This window comes from Clinocottus analis, unplaced genomic scaffold (genome assembly GCF_023055335.1).
Source record: "Clinocottus analis isolate CAN_PGR_092001 unplaced genomic scaffold, fCliAna1.0.p SCAF_40, whole genome shotgun sequence".
NCBI classification, from domain to species: Eukaryota; Metazoa; Chordata; class Actinopteri; order Perciformes; family Cottidae; genus Clinocottus; species Clinocottus analis.
The window spans coordinates 675,978-694,884 of NW_027176154.1; the positions used below are offsets into that span (position 1 = coordinate 675,978).

Sequence of the window (18,907 nt, forward strand, 5' to 3'; positions counted from 1 at the left end):
GCTCTGCAGAGGTAAATTAAAGCAGACAACGGGAGGAAACCCGCCCAAGAAAACAAAACCGTACATGAACAGGAGGTATCTGCCAAATGAAGCTTTTTCAACTCGGGACGTTTCCTGTCAGTTGTTTTTTGGGGGTTTTATTTGCCCAGAAGCAGCGACGCTCAGCAGAGGAATCGTGAAACAGAGTTGACACAGAACCTTAATAAACCCTGAACACTCAGAGAGACTTTATTCTCTGAGTCGCTAGACTCTCACCATCTCTTTGTCAACGTCGCCCTCCAGTGGCAGTAAAACACACATGAAGTAAACGGGTATTTCCATGACTTTAAACCATATTTCCATGACTTTAAACTAAATGTTCATGACTTTAAACCAAATGTTCATGAGCAAACATTGTGTGAAATGTGTGTGTAAACAGTAAAAAGTGATAAAATGTAGTATTTAAACTAACAATGAGGATTCAAAGCATACAGTAAACCTTAAATGACTCAAATGAATGAGAGACAATAGTTTATTAAAAGAATAAACATTTATATAGATGCCTGTATGTATGCTGCTGATATTTTGAGCCTCTTTCTTTTAAAAGCAGATTCATTATTTAAGCTAAATGAACATCATGAACACATGAATATAACACATTTACAGGTTTTTATGAGCGTCATTAGAATCTCAAACATCTTCGTCTTTCAATCATTAAAGTTTCATGCAACAAACTTTATTGATGGAAACGTGAATACAGTTCAGAGAGACAGCTACTCGTGGTGGTCATGAGGTATTTTACTCTTTATTGATCCTTTAGGTTATTAGAGAGAGCACAACAAATAAATATTGATCCCATGAACGTGAAATAATATCCCATGATGACGGGAAACAGACGGAGGATTCATTTTCTCTTAGACGACAGAGCGACACCTTCTGGGTGAAATGGAAGTAAACAGCTGCAGTTAAGCTTTCTTCTGAGGGAACGCCGCGTGCAGCAGCTCGTATACCACGTAGCCGACTCCTGCAACACAAACCACACAATCGGTCAACTCCATCACATCTCTACGTCGTCAGTTAAAAACAAGCGACTGTGCGGCTCTCTTTCTGCTTCCATTTAAATTTAGACACCGCAAACAAAGTCCCAGAAAGAGAATCAACCTTCTGAAGATTCACTCGGTTCAGATGAAGATTCACAACAAAGTGAACGAATTCACTTTTATTCAAGAGAGCAAAACAAAGTCAGAGATCAGCCGGAAGAACTAGATTTTTCTCCAGGAAACTATTGGAGGATCAGGATCTTGTAATTATTAAACTATATTGCAAATTATTAAGAGAGAGAGCGAAGTGAGGGATAAAAGTGAGAGGTATAGAGACAGACAGATAGCGGTTCCCTCTGGACCCCGGTGGGTTCTCATGGGTTCTCATAGCGGTTCCGTTCTCACCGACGACGGTGAGCACCATGGTGCTTCTGTAGAGCAAGGCGTCGGCGCTGCCTCCTTTCAGGTGGACGGGCATCCCGTTGTCCTCCTGCAGGACAACACAACGGTTACACAACGCCACACTTTGTTGTGCGGCGTTCAGGTGCTTTCAGCAGCAGAGGACGTCTGAGCGTCGCTCCTCATTGAAAACACACGGAGGGAACGGCAAGCGGTTAAAAACATTTCAGAGGAAAGTTTCACAGAATTAACACTTCTTCTTCTTCTTCTTGGACTGTTCCAGGTTTTCCATGCCCGTATGAACCCTGTTTAATAGCTTAAAGTAGAAAGCAGCGGTCGGTGCAGCGAGCAGCCTCTGCTGCGTTATAAATAAAGCATATTCCAGCGGTGACAACCAACCAGCCAGGAAAACGGTTTGTTTAGTCTACGACAAGTAAAAGTTATTTATGTGAACACGTGAGAGCAGCAGCGGCTCTGAGCTCCTTTACAGCCTCACTCCACACGGCATACAGGTAAACAGACTTCTGATCAGCTCAATAACCAATAATCAAAAACCACTGCAGATCAAACCATTAGTAGCAGGCCACTTATCTTTGGAGCTACAATGAGTTCAGGGCTTCATGAGAAGAACAACCACCGCTAAAGAAATAAAAACACACAATCAAGTTTTTCTACAGCAACTTCCTGTCTGGAGAAACCATTTTCTGCAAGTTATTATTGAAGTTAAAGACTTTTAACAGACGCGTCAGCGTTTAATTAGACCCAGTGTTTCCCCTACCATTATATTACACACACTATATATATATATATATATATATATATATATATATATATATATATATATATATATATATATATATGCAGCAAATATTCACATTCGAGAAAAAAAAGCAGAAGATTATCAAAATATTGTTGATTAATTTCTCTTCAATGGACTAATTGATCACTACCTGAACTAACTGAGTAAGTACAGTGAGGTATAAAGTACAACATGTACCTCTGAACCGCAGTACAGGACCGCTGTAGCAGAGTACATGTACTGTGTTTACGTTCCACCTCTGACGTCATCTAAAGGGGACGTCGCGCGGGTCTTTTTGCTCACCTGGAAAACCTTCTGCTTCTGCTGCACTTTGTTGTCGACCTGCCGGCGCGAGGAGCTGCCGATGGTCCGTCGCGCCACCTGCTGGAGAGCCTGCGGAACGACAAGGAGCCACAGGAGAAGTCACCACACAGCGGGGGGTCACGGGCTGAGCACACCGAGCCCGCTGCCCACGCGCGCTCCACGAGCCCGACGCCGACACAGACACTCAACCGGTCAGAAGGCGGGAGGAGGCTCGGTGAAACTAGTACGGAAGCTAAGCTAATGCTAGCTCCGTTTGACCCCTGGCTCGGTTTACGGAGCCGAACTTTGCTGTCCCGTTCGGTTTGCCGACATTCAGCTCGAACATCTGCGATATTAGTTCAACTATAGTCATACGAGACAAACACTCAATGTTCAGGAGGAGAAGAAACTTACGAATATGTGTCTGTTCATCTTTACAGTCCGTCTGCAGTCGCCTCTCACACAAGGACACCGGAAACTTACTTCCGCTTTCAGCTGCTGCTTCTTCTTCGCTGGGATTGACGGCAGACTGCGCTCTGGCGCCACCTATAGTCCTGACTGCAAACTACACTCTATAGTTTTAAACCGTTGCTCTTCCTTCCTTCGTCCTTTACGTTTTATATTTATATAATTTACCTATTATATTGTTCTCAGCATAACTGTTCTACTGGCTTGGTTTCATTGTGCAGCATTTGCCTGTAAAGTATGTGTGTGCATATATATATATATATATATATATATATATATATATATATATATATATATATATATGAATTTAAAAGGCTCTTTCATGGTGATAAATAAATAATTAAAATATTGTGTGTGGAAATGGTGCATCAGTATATATTAAACTATAAAGTTATAAAATAAACAAATAACATTGCTATAGTACTGAACACATTAATACATGAATAGTTATGATCCAATAACATATACAATATAACATATATAGTATAACAAGGTAGTCATAATAATAGTGAGAAACAAACATGTCAATCAGAGAAACCTGTTTTTAATGACACATTTATTCATTTAAAGCAACAACTAAGATGGAGTATAAAAATAAACGTCTCGTGACTGCAGACAATTTATCTGGATGAAATGTATTAAAAGAAAAAACAACAACAAACATTTTCACAACGCGCATGAACACATGCAGCATCTATTTTGTTAATCTACAATCTCAGCTGCTGCTAAAGATCTGAACACGGCAGAATGTAAAATGTGTAATGTTGAGACATTACATCACAAGTAAGGAGTCATATCCGTGTTGATATTATTATTATTATTTCTATTGCATGTTAACGATCAGTGAAGCGTCAATGTGCAGTTTTCTGGATTAGATTAACACTCAGATTACACGTCCTCCAACTTTAAACCCACGAAAGAAACCCTGGGGAGCAAACAATGCAAACGTTTACTACAAATAAATACAAAAGAACACAACGTTGCTCTGTAGCGCCTGCAGGCCACAAACGGACGTGGAACTCGCTCCAACGTCATTTCTTCTTCGTAAAACGACTCAACGAAAGTTCATTGTTTTTAGTTTGACGCGCAAAAATCAAGGCACAAAGATGAGCCGCTCCGCCACCACCTTTACATCTCGGCTACCCAGCATGCAACACGGAGACTCTGAACAACGCTTCGGCTCAGAGGCGAGCGCCACTGAAGTCGAACAGCAAATTAAAAAAAGTCCGTTATTACCCACAAAGTAGCGACGAGCTAACGGTTGCGCCAGGATGTAACATTAAATACATTTATGCAAGTTCATGTGGCCGACAACGATGAGAATCACGTTTACGCACGTTTGCAGCTGGTCAAAATATATTTTCTTACGTGTATATAAGAAAAATGGCATCAGAGCAATAATCAGTGTGTGACTGTAGAATGTAAACTTCTCCTCCTGCTCCTCATGGAGCGGGTCATCAGTGCTAGAGCTGTACTTGTGTGGCTACTTCTCCGTTCACTTTGGCAAATAATCGGCGGCTTTAAGCCCTAAAAAAAAAGGCGTTTGTCCACTGAAGGCGTCGATGGATGCGGACGTTACACGTAAACTCTCGTCTGCCGCTTCTCAGTTGGAAATGTCGGCGCCGTTGCTACGGTTGAGGCACCTGTGGTGGATGGCGAGCAGCACGACGCCCAGGAAGAAGCAGACGGAGCCCACGGTGATGTACGCGATGCCCAGGAACGGGTTCTTGCCGCCCATCCAGGAGACGGTGCTCAGGATCATCCGCTTCCGGCCCTCGAAGCTGCGGACGGGATAGTCTGGTTTCAACCGGTTAAAGATCATTTACGGGAAAAAATTGGCTTGGCGTCTTATTTTTCTGTTTCTGATGAAGTTGACCGAGGTGGATGCTCTCAGGTCACTACGTCGTGGCCTGTTGGGTTGATGACAACACAGGGAAGAAGAAGAATGCTCAAAAACAGAGTTCACACACATTTGGTCCAATGGATCTCCAAACATTAAGTGAAACTAGGACCCAGAGAAAAAAAAGAGACCTGTTTCTTCTTGTGGTAGTAGGCGAGCTCTACCCAGCATGCAGTTCGGTGGTGCAATTTTATAAATGTATAATTAATAGTGTTTACGTCACCAACTGTTGTGTCGTGGTGTTTTACCCTCTTAGAGAGCGTTAGTTGTGGGTTATTAATTGTCGTTATAAAGTTATAACCATGACACACAAGTAGCTTTGACTGCGAAGATGCAACAACAGTTGTTATGGCTATGGACCACCGATATGACGGTGTATGACAAATTCATACCGTGTGGAAATTTTGAAACCCACATAAAGGATACTGTAGACGACCTCCAGCGTGTAGTTTCCTCGCGGCAGAGTGGCAGCCATGTTGTTCTTCTTGCCGATGATGCGGTAGAGTTTGCGGAAGGTCGGCAGGGCGGCGGTTCTCATCCACACGATGAAATCCTCGTTGACGAATCCGTTGTTGTCCGGGTCAGAGTCCAGCTCGAAGACGGGCCGGCGCCAGTTCACTGGCTTGCTCGTTCCTGGAATAGAAAGAGCTCAGGCGGGTTATTGTCCGGTAGAAAACGTCAGCGTGAGTGAAGGTTCGTGCTCTAGGTTGAGCTCTCTGCAGGACGCTGGAACCTTGAAAGACGGCGGTGAGGTTCGCGTTGTCGCCGCCGGGGTTTCCGAACTTCACGTGCTTGTCGGTCCACCAGGCGATGCCGGTCGTGTTGAGAGGAATCTGGACCTTTGTGCCGTTGGGGTCGTTGTAAAACAGCTCCAGCGTGTCTGCCACCAAACGAGGGATGTTTGATTACAAAACGGATGCCGTTAAATGTGAAATGTGTCAAGCTGGGGCGAGCGGCTCACCGTTGAACATGCTGTTGGCGATGGCGCCGCAGGGCGCGATGGGCTTGTTGTTATGGTAAGCGTACGGCTTGCACTCCTTACTGGGCTCCTGAGGGGGAAGAGGACGAGAAGGAGACCAGAGATGAGTGCTGATAGACGACGCTAACGACGACGCTAACGACGATTTCTGTATATGTACGTGGAAAGCAACGTGAAATCAGGAGTATGCGTACACATACATGACCAATGAATCTGATTCCTATCATCAAAGTAAGCTAATCAATAACATTATGAGTAACGTGAACGCTAGCGCAAGCTAAGTCTACGTTAGCCGGGCTAAGTTTGTAAATAAGTGAAAGGGTTAGTGTGTTGCTTTTGAAGTGGAGTTTGTATGAACACGTGTAAAATTATCGTTTTTATCAATGGAGTCTAAATAACTACAAATAAGGTTTTCTGGCGTTCTCACTGGAAAGCACGCCTCGTTATCATAGTCTCCTTTGGGGTGTTCCATGAGTTGAACTTGACAACCAATCAGATTGAGCCAAGTTGAACAAAGCATTAAAAGTGTGAGTTCAAGTGCACGAGGCGCTCGTCTCACCATGAGGGATTTCATGTTTCCGTTCAGCTGGCTGTCGTCTCTCGACTTCACGTAGCGACGGTGGTTCTGGTAGAAGTTGGAGAGGCCGTAGTACACGTAGACGTTGCTCTGTTGGTTTAAAGGAAAGGACAGGTGTAAAAAGACAACCGGCTGTGTGCATGAAGATAACGGGACGAGGCGACGGCGTCCTCGCCTCGTACGGCTGCTCCAGGTAGAACGGGACGGTGCAGGTGCACGGCCTCGAGCTGTTCCACCTGAAGGTCTGGGAGCAGTTGAAGCAGGGACTGGACACGTCTACTCCCGTGTAGTCGATCTGAAACACGGTAGAATGAACATGTCAAAACACAAGCTACAGTGTGTGTTCCACTGGAGCAAAACCACACAATATAGAGCAGTGAAAACCAGGAAGTAACCAAGAAGCCAAGTTAGAAGACGGAAAGAAAGTCAAAGTAAACACGTTTTAATGTTGTTGTTTTATTATTAGGTGTCTGGTACGCTTATAGATTACCATCATGAGCTAGTGTGGGAAGTGATCAATATTATTGAATTACAATAACAAAAGGAGAAACACACTGACCAGATTATGACTATATACATGATCAATGCAGTGAACAGCCACTAATTTACAAAATATTCCCAAATCTTTATAGTTTGTCTTGTGAAAAAACGCCAAAGTTCTTTTAAAAATCGTCAATTTTTGTGGATCCATTGAATGGATATAACAACGTGTTAAATTAGATGTTCATTTGATTAATTAAAATAAAAGCTGTTCTTCGTCCACATATCTTTGCCGAATTTCCCAGTGGAGCATTACGTTTCAGAAACTGGTCATGTCAAGTTGCAAAGACGTTACAAATGTCGACAAATGCGAGAAGAAAAGTGAAATTACACAATTTCTACATTGGATTTGGCGTCAGCGGTTGACGCTCAGCATGCGCGTGTGCCGCTCGCTACCTCAAACTCCCGGATGTTGTTCGACGTCACGAACAGGCCGATGCCGACGGGGATGAAGAGCAGCCCGATGATGAAGAAGGCCGGCAGCACGGTGCCCGCGGTGAGGATGGGCTGCCAGGCGGGCAGCCTCTGCTGCTTGAACGCCGTGTTTTCGGGCTTCTTGCCCCGCTGCAGCGGCCCGCCGCCGGGGCCGGTCACGGTGACGTGCCCGTCCTCGTCTTTGGCGTCGTAACTGGTCGCCATCATTGTTTTTGGCCGCCCGACGGGAAATTTTTGCGAAAACAAGGGAAATGAACAAGGAAATGAACGCACCGCGCGGTGACGTCACAGATTCAGTTACTAATGGGGCGGTGGTTGGTGCCGCCTTCACGTGCTGTCGGAAATATCGGATATTGTACAATTCATCCAATAATTCAACAAAAATCATGTTTGTGATTTTAAGAATGACTTATTCAGAATAAAGGTGATATATACACACAAACACACACACATATATATATATATATACAGATATATATATATATATATATATATACATATATATCTGTGTGAATATAGACATATATATGTATATATGAATATGCAGTGTATATATATACATAACTCCACATTTATATATATGTATGTATATATATATATATACATATATATATATATATATATATATATATATATATATATATATATATATATATATATTTACATGCGTATACACATATATACATACACACACTTTAAACGTTAAACTTTGTCGTCACACTTCTTTCTCGTCTATTAATCACATTAATTAATTAGACTGTTTTCCTGATGCATTGATGTACTAAACTAACTGAAAAAGTACTTTCCAGCCAGGAACGGTTCATCATAAATATGTTAATATTTCGTATTAAGAGTTTTTTTAAAATACATAAACAAGTATTAAAGAAATAATGACTGAGGGAACAATTCATTCATAAAAACTGCTGGTTTTAATGCTTCAGAGTGAGTTCATTCATCTGGACGGTTTGAAGAACAGATGGAGACTTTTCATGTTTCTGTCTGGCCAACGTTTAGAAAACATCTTGTGTATTAAATAATAAATGGGGGAAAATAGTTTGGTTTTATTGTCGTGTTATCTCCATATTCTCCTCTGCACCTTATGCGCATGTTTAGATCACCACAAACAATGTTGTTTTATCTTTCTATATGAACCTTTGTCGACATTTAAATGTGCACATAGAAGCTAAATGTTTGTTCTAACAGAAAAATAGGGCAATCTGGCAATATATCTGGCAATATACGAGCAACGCTGCAGGCAACAAGAGACGCTGGCTCAAAGGTCTGCCGTGTTGCAGCAGTGCAACATATTCTTCACTCCCTAACCAGACTCCATTCAGAAAAAACACCCATGTGAGTGTTTCTTCACACATCATGTGGTCGGCGGCGGCTGCTTGGCGAGGCGGCGTCCGTCTGTGGACCTGCGGGAGAAACAATCACAACGCGTGTGTTTCCTCGTTACGCCCCGACGTCCATGGTCACGTTCACACTTATAGTTGCATCTCACGCGCAGTCTTTTCATTCATGTTTTGATATGAAGATATGGATTAGTGGCGCTTCCAGCAACAGTTGGTTGCAGTCTGCAAACTCACTGCTAGATGGCGCCAGATTCCACACACAGGCCCTTTATTTATTGGCCTGTGAGTGAGTTGACACGGTTGTCCACCAGAGGGCGCTGTGGGTCTCAAACAGGACAATCTGTGAGGAGCCTGGAGCTAAAACCCTCTGCACGTTCACGCTCTTCCTCTTGGAAACCCTCAATACTACAATCCTTCTGGCCACCAAACAAGTCAAATGGAATCGAGGCAAAGCTGTAAGATGAGCCATCTGAGTTTATTTGTGACCTGTAATCTGTAATCTTTGTAATCTGTTTAAACGTATTAAAATGTTTTTATTTTCTATGTTTCATTGGTTTTGTATGTCCAGGGTTTGTTTGTTGGACATAAAATAAAAATCAGCAACATCTATTTCAGGATGAAAAAAGTCCCGGTGGCTCCAGATCAGGAGGTTTAGGACAAGAAGCGTCTTTAAATCTTTAAATAAATCAGATTCATGGACGTTTATTGGAAGATAATGACGCCCTCTGGTGAGCGTGAGTCTAACTGTGTCTGAAAATACATTCACTGGGGAAGTAAAGTTAGATTTGACTGAGTTAGGACTTAAAGGACGAGTGCACATTGAGACTCCTGTTTTGGGCGGAGGGATAATTACGGTGAAAAACGAGGAAACGTTGATTTTCTTTGGTCATTAAAGTCCATCCGGTCAACATTAATGATGATTTATGTACAAACTCTTCTCTACTTAGTTCATTAGTTCTTATGGCTAATGGAGTTTAGCAGCATTAGTTATTATTATGGAGGTTTCCTGGATGATTCTGCTGCTGTTTGAGTCACATAAAGCTCACACACAATACACAAATGAATACTACAAAGCAATGCCAGATTCAGCGATAAACTTTTTTTTTTTATTATTTAAGTGCCTGTCAAAAGGAAAACGATGACACTCAAACAGATTCGCAGTGACTGAAACCTCCAAAAAGCTGCTGGTGAAAATAAAAACACGTGCTGTGAAAACAAATGGAAATGACGACAACAAAGTTTAGAACCCAACAAACACGGAGATGAAGTTAATCACAATGCACTGAACTGCAGGAGAGGCACGAGACAAACATCAATAACACAAAAACCCTGTGCTTGAAATGACACATGCTTCAGGTGCCACCTGGAGGTGCGGCTTAAATAAAACATCCCCTCTGCGTTTGCATGTTTGGCTCCTCCCCCTCGGCCGCCGTCGACCTCCTCAGCTCGATTTTCACGGAGCGGCTCTCGGCCCGCGACTCTAACCTCGTCACCGTGGAGACGGCCGCCTTGCTGCCGCTCGGCGCCGTACCTTTGGGCGCCGGGATCCTCGAGGCGGCGCTGCGAGCGGACTGAACCGGACCGGGCTGGAAGAAAACCCGACAACACAACAGAGGGTTCTGATCACAGAAACACAGACAGACGGTGAGATGTTCCCTGTTCTGATGTAGAATACAGAGATGTTATGTTCCAGGAAGTAAAACCAGTAAGTAAAACCAGTAAGTAAAACCAGTAAGCATGTTATGTTCCAGTAAGTAAAACCAGTAAGTAAAACCAGTAAGCATGTTATGTTTCAGTAAGTAAAACCAGTAAGCATGTTATGTTCCAGTAAGTAAAACCAGTAAGTAAAACCTGTAAGCATGTTATGTTCCAGTAAGTAAAACCAGTAAGCGTGTTATGTTCCAGTAAGTAAAACCAGTAAGCGTCTTATGTTCCAGTAAGTAAAACCAGTAAAGATGGAGGTCGCTCACCACTGGCTGCGTCGGCCTGGCGCTCGGCGAGGAGATCGGCGTGATCGTTATGCTGCTCGTCATTTTGCCCGTCATGGCCGTCTTCCCCGGCGAGCATCGCGGCGAGCGCAGCACCGTCCCCGTCGCCGCCTCGCCGCCACATCCGGAGCCCCTGAGCGTCAACGTGGCGCCGCGGGGCGGCTCGCAGGGCGGCTCGCAGGGCGGTGCACCGGGCGGCGCACCGGGCGGCTCGCAGGGCCTCTTGAGCTGCGGCCCCAGGTGGATGTGGATCTTGTTGTCGCCCGTCGTGATGACGTTGCCGTTGTACTTCCCGAACGCCGTCGGCCGTTTCTCCGGGTTCACCGTGATCACTGTGCGGCTCGCGGCGATGTCGCGAGGTTCGGGCGACCCGCCGCTGCCGCTGCCGCTGCCGCTGCCACTAACCGTGATAACGGACACCGGCGACCGGAAGCCGTCGGAGCAGCGGCCGCCGGGTTCATCCGGACTCCTGGCCCGGGAGATGGCGGTTATGGTGACCGGGGATTTGGCTCGATCGAGACCCCCCGCCGGCTCGTGGGCTCCGCTCTTCGAGGCGGCGGCGGCGGTGGACTCGGGGACGATCGTGATGCGAGGTCTCCGAAGGCCGAGCGTCGGGATGACGGTGGCGCTGGAGAAGAAATCCTCCGCCCGAGGGCTGGTGATCTCCAAGGTGGCGGTGCTGGTCTCGTGATCCGGGGTCACGCGGATGTGCAGCGGCCGACCCGGCGGCGGGAACGAGGGCGCCCGGCCGGCCTGAGCGAGCGCGACGGCCTCCTTCCTCCTCATCCAAGGCATCCAGGATTTCTTCGCCCCCAGTTCCGCCGAAGCCGGAGCGTATCGCTCCAGAACCGCCGGCTTTTTAAGCTCCCGTTGCCTGAGGTTGCTCATGAGGTGGTTCTCCTCGAGGACCGATCTCCGGATGAAGCCCGCCGTCGTGGTCGCCGTCTCGTCCTCGGCCGCCGCCGCGTCCGTCTGCGCCGCGGTGGAGGCGACCGAGACGCTGAGCATCCGCTTGCCGTTGGCGCCAGGCCTCAGGGCGCGGCTGTACCGCCTGGTGGCTTCCAGCTCCTCGGTGAGGTTGAGGAAGTCGTGGCTCATGCTCGTTTTCTTCTCCTCCTCCCGCACGAACCTCTGCTGGAGGATGGAGTAATCCGCCTGCAGCTGGGAGAGCTGGTCCTCCTTGTTCAACAGCTCGTGGATCTTCTCCTTCAGGGCCTGGACGTCCGCCTGCAGCTCTCTGGTTTTGGCCTCCTCCGCCTTGCAGCGGATCCTGAGCTCGGCCTCTGGACTCGCGAACTCGCCTTTCTCGATGGCTTTGTTTCTGGCGATCTGACTTTTGATTTCTTCCAGCTGCTTGGAGAGGGTGTTGGCTTTGTCCTGCTCCGTTCTGAATTTCTTCTCCAGTAGATCGTACTCGTCCTCTGTTTTCATTAAATCTCCTTCCACCACCTCAAGCTGTTTGAGCCGGCTCTTAAGTCTTTCAATCTCTAGCGCAAACTCTTTGACTTTGTTGTCTTCATCTGGATTATTGTCCTTGTCGGACCACTTCCTCTGCAGTTCCCTCTCGGTCTGCTCAAGGCCATCTATTCTTATTTTCATCCCACCTAGCTTGGCATTCAGTTTCCTACACTTTTCCTCCTCATTCACAAGTTTAGTTTTCAACTCGTCTTTCTCTTTCACGAGGGTTGTGACTCTGGCCTCCGTTTCAGATTTGAATCTGAGAAGTTTTTTGCTCTCTTCAATCAGCTTCTCTGTGACGTCCGTGACCTTCCCCTGCTCCGCTTTGAACATCCGACTCAAACCATCACTTTTCTGTTCTTCCTGTCTGAGCCTCTCCACCGCGTTCTTCCTTTCGTCGACCAGAACGACCGTGAAGGACTTCAACTTAATCAGGTCATCTTTGAAGACCATTTCTGCCTTTTCAAACTTCGTCTCTGAGCACTCTAGTTCCTTCAACCGAGTTTTCATCGTCTCCAGCTCGCCGGCCAGCTCCTTCACGACACCTTTCTCTTTCTCCAGGTTTGTGTGGAGCTGAGAGCACTCGGCTTTGCTCCGACCAAAAGCCTCCTCCAGCTTCTCCAGCGCAACCATCCGCTTCTGCAGTTTGTCCAGCTCCAGTCTCAGCTCCTTGCTGTGGTTATCCTCACCCTGCAGCTTTCTCTTCAGCTCCCTGCACTGAGTCTCCGCTTTGGTTATCTCCTCGTCCTTGCCCTCCATCTCCAGCACTCTCCTCCGCAGATTCTCCAGCTCGGTCACGAGAGACGAATCCCTGCACTCCCCTTTGCCAATCTTCTCCCTCAGGTCCTGCAGGTCTTCCTCGGACTTCTGCAGCGCCTTGTTGCTCTCCTCCAGCTCTTCAATCTTGTGCTCCAATCCGGCCAGCTTCAGCCTGAGCTGTCGGCTCTGGGACTCCTCGTCGGCCAGTTTGGCCGTCGTCTCCTCATGCTCCTGGGCAGACCTGGACGCTCGATGCTCCAGCTCGGCCTCCAGCACGAGGACCTTCTGGCCGTCCTCCTTGGCGGCGCTGGCGACCGCCGCCAAACGCTGCTCTTTCTCCTGCAGCTTCCGAGCGAGATCCTGGACCTTCTGGCTCTGACGGTCTATTTGCTCGATGTGCAGCTGCCGCTCGTCCACCAACATCAGGGCGAAGGATTTGAGCTTGACCAGCTCCGCTCTGACCTTCTCCAGCCTCCTGCTGTGGTCCTTGTCTTTACGGGCCTGGTAGGCCTTCTCCTGCTCCAGCAGCCGTTTGAGTCTAAGAACGCAGACAGAAGGAAACACAACAGATGACACGAATGCTGAATTCAAGTTGTATTTGTATTAAAATGTTTGACTGTATCTTGTGACTGAAAAATAAAATAACCACTGCGTCACATTCTCCACATATTCCTGTATCAGATGGTGCACATCTCAATTTATTGACCTCACTTTTATTGCTTTTGTGTTGTTTTTTTGTCAGTTTTTTCTTTACACTTAATCATTGTCTGTTCTGCTCAGCAGAGAGACTTCTATACAACCAGAGGAGTCGCCCCCTGGTGGTCAGGAGAGAGAATGCAGCTTTAACACATGAAGCATAGACTTCTATACAACCAGAGGAGTTGCCCCCTGGTGGTCAGGAGAGAGAATGCAGCTCTAACACATGAAGCACAGACTTCTATACAACCAGAGGAGTCGCCCTCTGGTGGTCAGGAGAGAGAATGCAGCTTTAACACATGAAGCATAGACTTCTATACAACCAGAGCTTCATAACAAACCTCCTGTGTGGTCGTATTTCGTGACAGTTTGTTATGCAAACAGGGCGTTGAATCCTCCGGCATGAGCTCAGCTGGTCATGACATCACCCTGGACTCACTCGTTCATGATATCACCTGCAGTGAATCTGCACACTGACGGTAGCCGACAGGAATGTGTTATCAGACAGAGCGGAGGGCTGCAGCGCGGGACAGCCAGCAGCAGCTGCTTGTGGACGCCGAGAAGTGAAAAAGGACGGATTGCCAATGGGCCATGAAGTCGAGTCAATACTCACTAAACTGAAGTATCTACAAAGAGACATAAATCAACTTAAAAAGAGACTTTAAACAACTACAAAGAGACTCAAAACAACTACAAAGACACTTACAACAACTACAAAGACATGTACAACAACTACAAAGAGACTTAAATCAACTAAAATGAGACTTAAATCAACTACAAAGGGACTTAAAACAACTACAAAGACACTTACAACAACTACAAAGAGACTTAAATCAACTATAAAAACACTTAAATCAACTACAAAGAGACTTAAATCAGCTAAAAAGAGACTTAAAACAATTACAAACAGAATTAAAACAACGACAAAGACACTCAAAACAGCTACAACGAGACTTCAAACAACTACAAAAAGACTTCAAACAACTGCAAAAAGACTCAAAACAACTACTAAGAGCTTTAAAACAACTACAAGGAGACTTAAATCAACTACAAAGAGAATTAAATCAACAACAAAGAGACTTACAACAACTACAAAGGGACTTAACAAAGGTATTATTATTATAGTATTGAGAGGCGGACGAACACGTTGTTGCTTTCTGTCTTTAGCGGGACTGGATTTGATTATTTATGCTTTTTTTTCACGCTGAATCATGTTTTCCCAATCCACCGATGAGCACATCTCGTCAACGCGACACTGAAAGAGATTCTCTGAGGAAGAACTCAACTCCAGAGTCCAGGCCCAGAATGAAGACCTGAGACTGGGCCCACTGGGCTCCCAGTGCCTCACCTCTCCCTCTCCTGCTCCAGCAGCTCGGTGAAGTCGTCGCTCTTGTCCATGAAGTCGGCGTGTTTCTGCTTCTCGCTGTCCAGCTCCGACACGGTGCGGCGGTGGCACCGCTCCGCCATCAGCAGCTGCTCCAGCATCCGCCGGTACGTCTCCTTCTGCTGGTCCTCCAGGCGGTCCAGCTGGACCCGCCATCACAGAAGAAAACCCTCGTCACATGTGGAAGCTGCTGTGTGACAATGATAATACCCAGCATGCCCAAATCGGCCGATGTTTTGCCGTAAAAGAAGTAATTTTTCCATTTTTGAACCGAACGACACAGTTTCTTGACTGAAACTCCTTCCTAACATGCCAATGATTTGTTTTATTGTGATTATTGTTCCAGATTCTGATTCTTTAAGTCTTAATCTTTCCATAAAGGTGTGTTATTAGTGTCTGTGCTGTTGTTAAGGCCCTGCACCACACAGCTTGAACAACTCAGGGACGCTCCAGGAGGCTTTTATGAGGAATATGGCTCATGCCATGCTGGATGATCATAGTTTTTAGCTTAAAAGGTTTCAAGCTCTGAACCCTGGGGTCAGCGCATCGCCAAAATAAAAGCTGAGACGGTATTGGTCCTCTGAACCCTTTGACACCAGTTTGATATTCACATAGAAAGTCACCGAGGACACTTTCTGGACTGCTTTCTGGGAATTTTGAGGTTTTAAGAAACTTGTGGGAGTTAAAACTGAAAGGACGCTGAAGGTCATGGGCTCATATTCGGGCTCTGCCTCTGACCTCGGCCATGGGGTTCTCGTACGCGTGGTCCATGCCGCGGGGCCTCGGGGTCAGGGGCCCGTCTCTCTGCAGCGCTCTGACGGGGCCGGCCCAGCCGTACCGGGCCCCCAGGGCCCCCAGGGCCCCCAGGCCCTCCGGTCCGGTCCTGTTGGACTTCAGCAGCCCGATGATGTCCTCTCGGGCCTGAGGAGGAGGAGGAGAAGAATGAGGAAGAAGAAGAGGAGAAGGAGGAAGAGGAAGAGGAGGATGAGGAGGAGGAGGAGAAGAAGAAGAAGAAGAAGCAGAAGAAGAAGAAGAAGAAGAAGAAGAAGAAGAAGAAGAAGAAGAAGAAGAAGAAGAAGCAGAAGAAGGTTGAGTTCAGTAAAACATCACAGAATCAAAGAATCAGAAATCTATTCAGACATAATTATTCACAGAAAAGCTTTTCATGTTTGTGAACTTTAAATATGAATATCTGCTCCGGTTGTGACCGGTGTTCTGATCCACATGGACTCATAATTACTGAGAGCGGTGCAGGACTGGTTCTGGGTCAAAGACTCAGAGTCAGGACAGTCTGCTGTACCTGAACCTCTCCTTCCATGATGCCCAGCAGGTGCAGCATGTCGGCCTTCGTCAGATCCGCCGCCGCCGGCTTCCCGGTCTCTGCGGGTCTCTGGGGGTTCGCCGCCCGGCTGTCCTTCTCCTCCCGCTGGACCTTCATCTTCCTCTTGAGCTCCGGTTTGTTCTCCTCCTGCTGGACGAAGCCACCGGCGGGCCGGACGCGTCCGCCGTCCGGACCCGTCTCCGTGGTGCAGCTCCTGGACCGCATCCCCCTGAGGGGAGGAGGCAGAAGAGCCAGAGAGTGGGACCGACATTCCTGAAAGCTTTCAGTTTTTTTCCGATTTCAGGACGCTTGATGGCGGTGAGCTAGTAGCAGATTCCTCAGTTCCACCCTGGAGCTCTACAGCTCACATGACCACCATGTGAACACCAGACCCTGTTGTCTCTGATCTCTAACAAATCCACAACTCCTTGCATTTAAGATTTATTTTTTCCATTTTTGAACCGAACGACACAGTTTTCTGACTGAAGCTCCTTCCTAACAGGACAAGACTTTGTTTTATTGTGATTTTTGTTGCAGGTTCTGGTTCTTTAGGTCCTAATCTTTCCATAAAGGTGTTTTATTGACGCTCCAGGAGGCCTTTTGGGGACTCTGACTCATATCATGCTGGATGTTCATAGTTACCATCAAAATATCTTTTAAAAGTGATTTGTTTTTGCAGATATACATTTTTTTCCCAAGACTTTGCTGAACAAATACATACAATAAACACAAGTATTGGCATTAATTTGGGGTTCATACCACGACTCAAACAGGGAAAAGAGGTCTGGAGACAAGTTTTCATCGGGTTGAAGCTCCTCACATTGGCTTCACTCAAAGCAGGAGACCTCGCTGCGACATTAAGGTCGTAGAAGCCAAACAAGCGATGATGAAAGCGGCAGCTGTGCCGGATGATACTGGTTATGATGGGTGCAATGGGTGAGATGGGGTTAATGGGTGAGATGGGGGTAATGGGTGAGATGGGGGTAATGGGTGAGATGGGTGAGATGGGGTTAATGGGTGAGATGGGGTTAATGGGTGAGATGGGTGTAATGGGTGAGATGGGGGTCCTGACAAAAGAACAAGTAACTGGATCAAAGTTCCCCGTCGCTGCCGGTCTGGATAAAAAGCGGGCTGTGACTCAGCCAGAGAGAATCCTAGCCGGCCTGTTATTAATAGCTCCTTCAGGGGGAAACGCCAAGACCTCTCACCCGTCACAGCCACAGGGCCGCCTTCACTCTGACGGTGAACAGGGAGAGCCACTGGAAGAGCCACTGGGAGAGCCACTGGGAGAGCCACTGGGAGAGCCACTGGGAGAGCCACTGGGAGAGTTTACGACCTTGTGGACGGCTGTGCAATGTGCCGACACTCGTGGTCCTGGCAACAAAAAGAGCCTCGCTCCTCCAAAGTAACCCCCACGCAACCCGCTAGCTAACATGCTATCGCTCATGCATCGGGTTACATTGTCTCTAATATTAGCACGGAGGACGTTAGCTTGTTTATGCTCAGAACAGCTGCTCAGTGTTACCAGTTTACATTGGCGGTGATGAGGACGTCACTGGTCCATTCATCTGATCGGGTTCAGCCGTCAATCACTTCACATCCTCGTCTCTTTTTAGCATTTCAACCCAACTTGTTGTTGTTGTTCCGAGTCCAACGAGTGGGCGGGGCTATCGCTTTATGACCCATCAGCAGACCCACAGTACGTTTACTCATGTAGTGCACTAATGTATTTTTCGGAGATGTTTAAATATTCCTTGAGTATTACATGTAAAACAGGTGAAACATGTCAAACATGTAAAACAGGTGAAACAGGTAAAACAGGTGAAACAGGTGTAACAGGTAAAACAGGTGGTTGCAGATGAAAGGAGTCACACAGATGTTGGGCTCACCTGGTCTCAGCAGGTCAAAGGTCAAAGGTCATACAGCTGTTCAACTCGCTGCTCTCTGGTGAGGATCTCACATCGCTTTCACAAATGTTCTTTTCCTTTCCTTTCCTTTCCTTTCCTTTCCTTTCCTTTCCTTCCTCCTCTCCTCTCTGTGGTGAGCTCTATATTCACTGTGAGCTCTCAGCAGCTGAACTGTCCGACGATTCAACAAGCCTCCTCCTCTTCGTCCACCTCTTCCTCTTTCTCCTCCTCCTTTTTCTCCTCCTCTTTCTCTTCGTCTTTCTCCTCCACTTTTTATATTTTTAGCTTTTTATGTATTTCTTTGTTTTTTATATTTTTTGCCTTTTTGCATTTTATTTATTTGCTTTTTATATTTTTATTTTTTTAATTTTTTTATGTTGTTTTTGTCTTCTTTTTAGCTAAAAAGCTAATGAGCAAAAAAAAAAAAAAAAAAGGAAAAATACTAAAAGGCAAAATAAAAAAGAAGCAAAAAATATAATAATAAAAAAAAAAATTTAACTTTAAAAAAAATTATAATACTTGCCACGAATAACACAAACATACTGAGTTTGGATGAAACTTTATTTTGCATTGAACAATTTTCACAAATGGTCAATAAGTCATGAACGGCAGCCGGCGTT

The 18,907-nt window shown here is 46.3% G+C and overlaps 3 protein-coding genes across 3 annotated transcripts; all 3 read right to left on the reverse strand.

The window, feature by feature from the left end:
• Positions 1-756: 756 nt before the first annotated feature.
• LOC137801372 (cytochrome c oxidase subunit 7A2, mitochondrial-like) lies at positions 757-3,029 on the reverse strand. The gene is made up of 4 exons (XM_068598769.1): positions 2,935-3,029; positions 2,521-2,610; positions 1,425-1,509; positions 757-1,003 (listed from the first exon to the last, which is right to left on the reverse strand). The coding sequence occupies exons 1-4, from the start codon at positions 2,950-2,952 to the stop codon at positions 945-947; spliced, it is 252 nt and encodes an 83-aa protein (XP_068454870.1). The 5' UTR covers positions 2,953-3,029; the 3' UTR covers positions 757-944.
• A 498-nt stretch (positions 3,030-3,527) lies between these two features.
• On the reverse strand, positions 3,528-7,684 carry LOC137801406 (cell cycle control protein 50A-like). The gene is made up of 7 exons (XM_068598820.1): positions 7,381-7,684; positions 6,620-6,739; positions 6,427-6,534; positions 5,850-5,937; positions 5,622-5,768; positions 5,315-5,521; positions 3,528-4,785 (listed from the first exon to the last, which is right to left on the reverse strand). The coding sequence occupies exons 1-7, from the start codon at positions 7,624-7,626 to the stop codon at positions 4,592-4,594; spliced, it is 1,110 nt and encodes a 369-aa protein (XP_068454921.1). The 5' UTR covers positions 7,627-7,684; the 3' UTR covers positions 3,528-4,591.
• A 2,169-nt stretch (positions 7,685-9,853) lies between these two features.
• LOC137801370 (filamin-A-interacting protein 1-like) lies at positions 9,854-18,437 on the reverse strand. Its single transcript, XM_068598768.1, has 6 exons — positions 18,270-18,437; positions 16,360-16,609; positions 15,798-15,980; positions 15,024-15,202; positions 10,745-13,517; positions 9,854-10,360 (listed from the first exon to the last, which is right to left on the reverse strand). The coding sequence occupies exons 2-6, from the start codon at positions 16,603-16,605 to the stop codon at positions 10,151-10,153; spliced, it is 3,591 nt and encodes a 1,196-aa protein (XP_068454869.1). The 5' UTR covers positions 16,606-16,609; positions 18,270-18,437; the 3' UTR covers positions 9,854-10,150.
• Between the last annotated feature and the right edge of the window lie 470 nt (positions 18,438-18,907).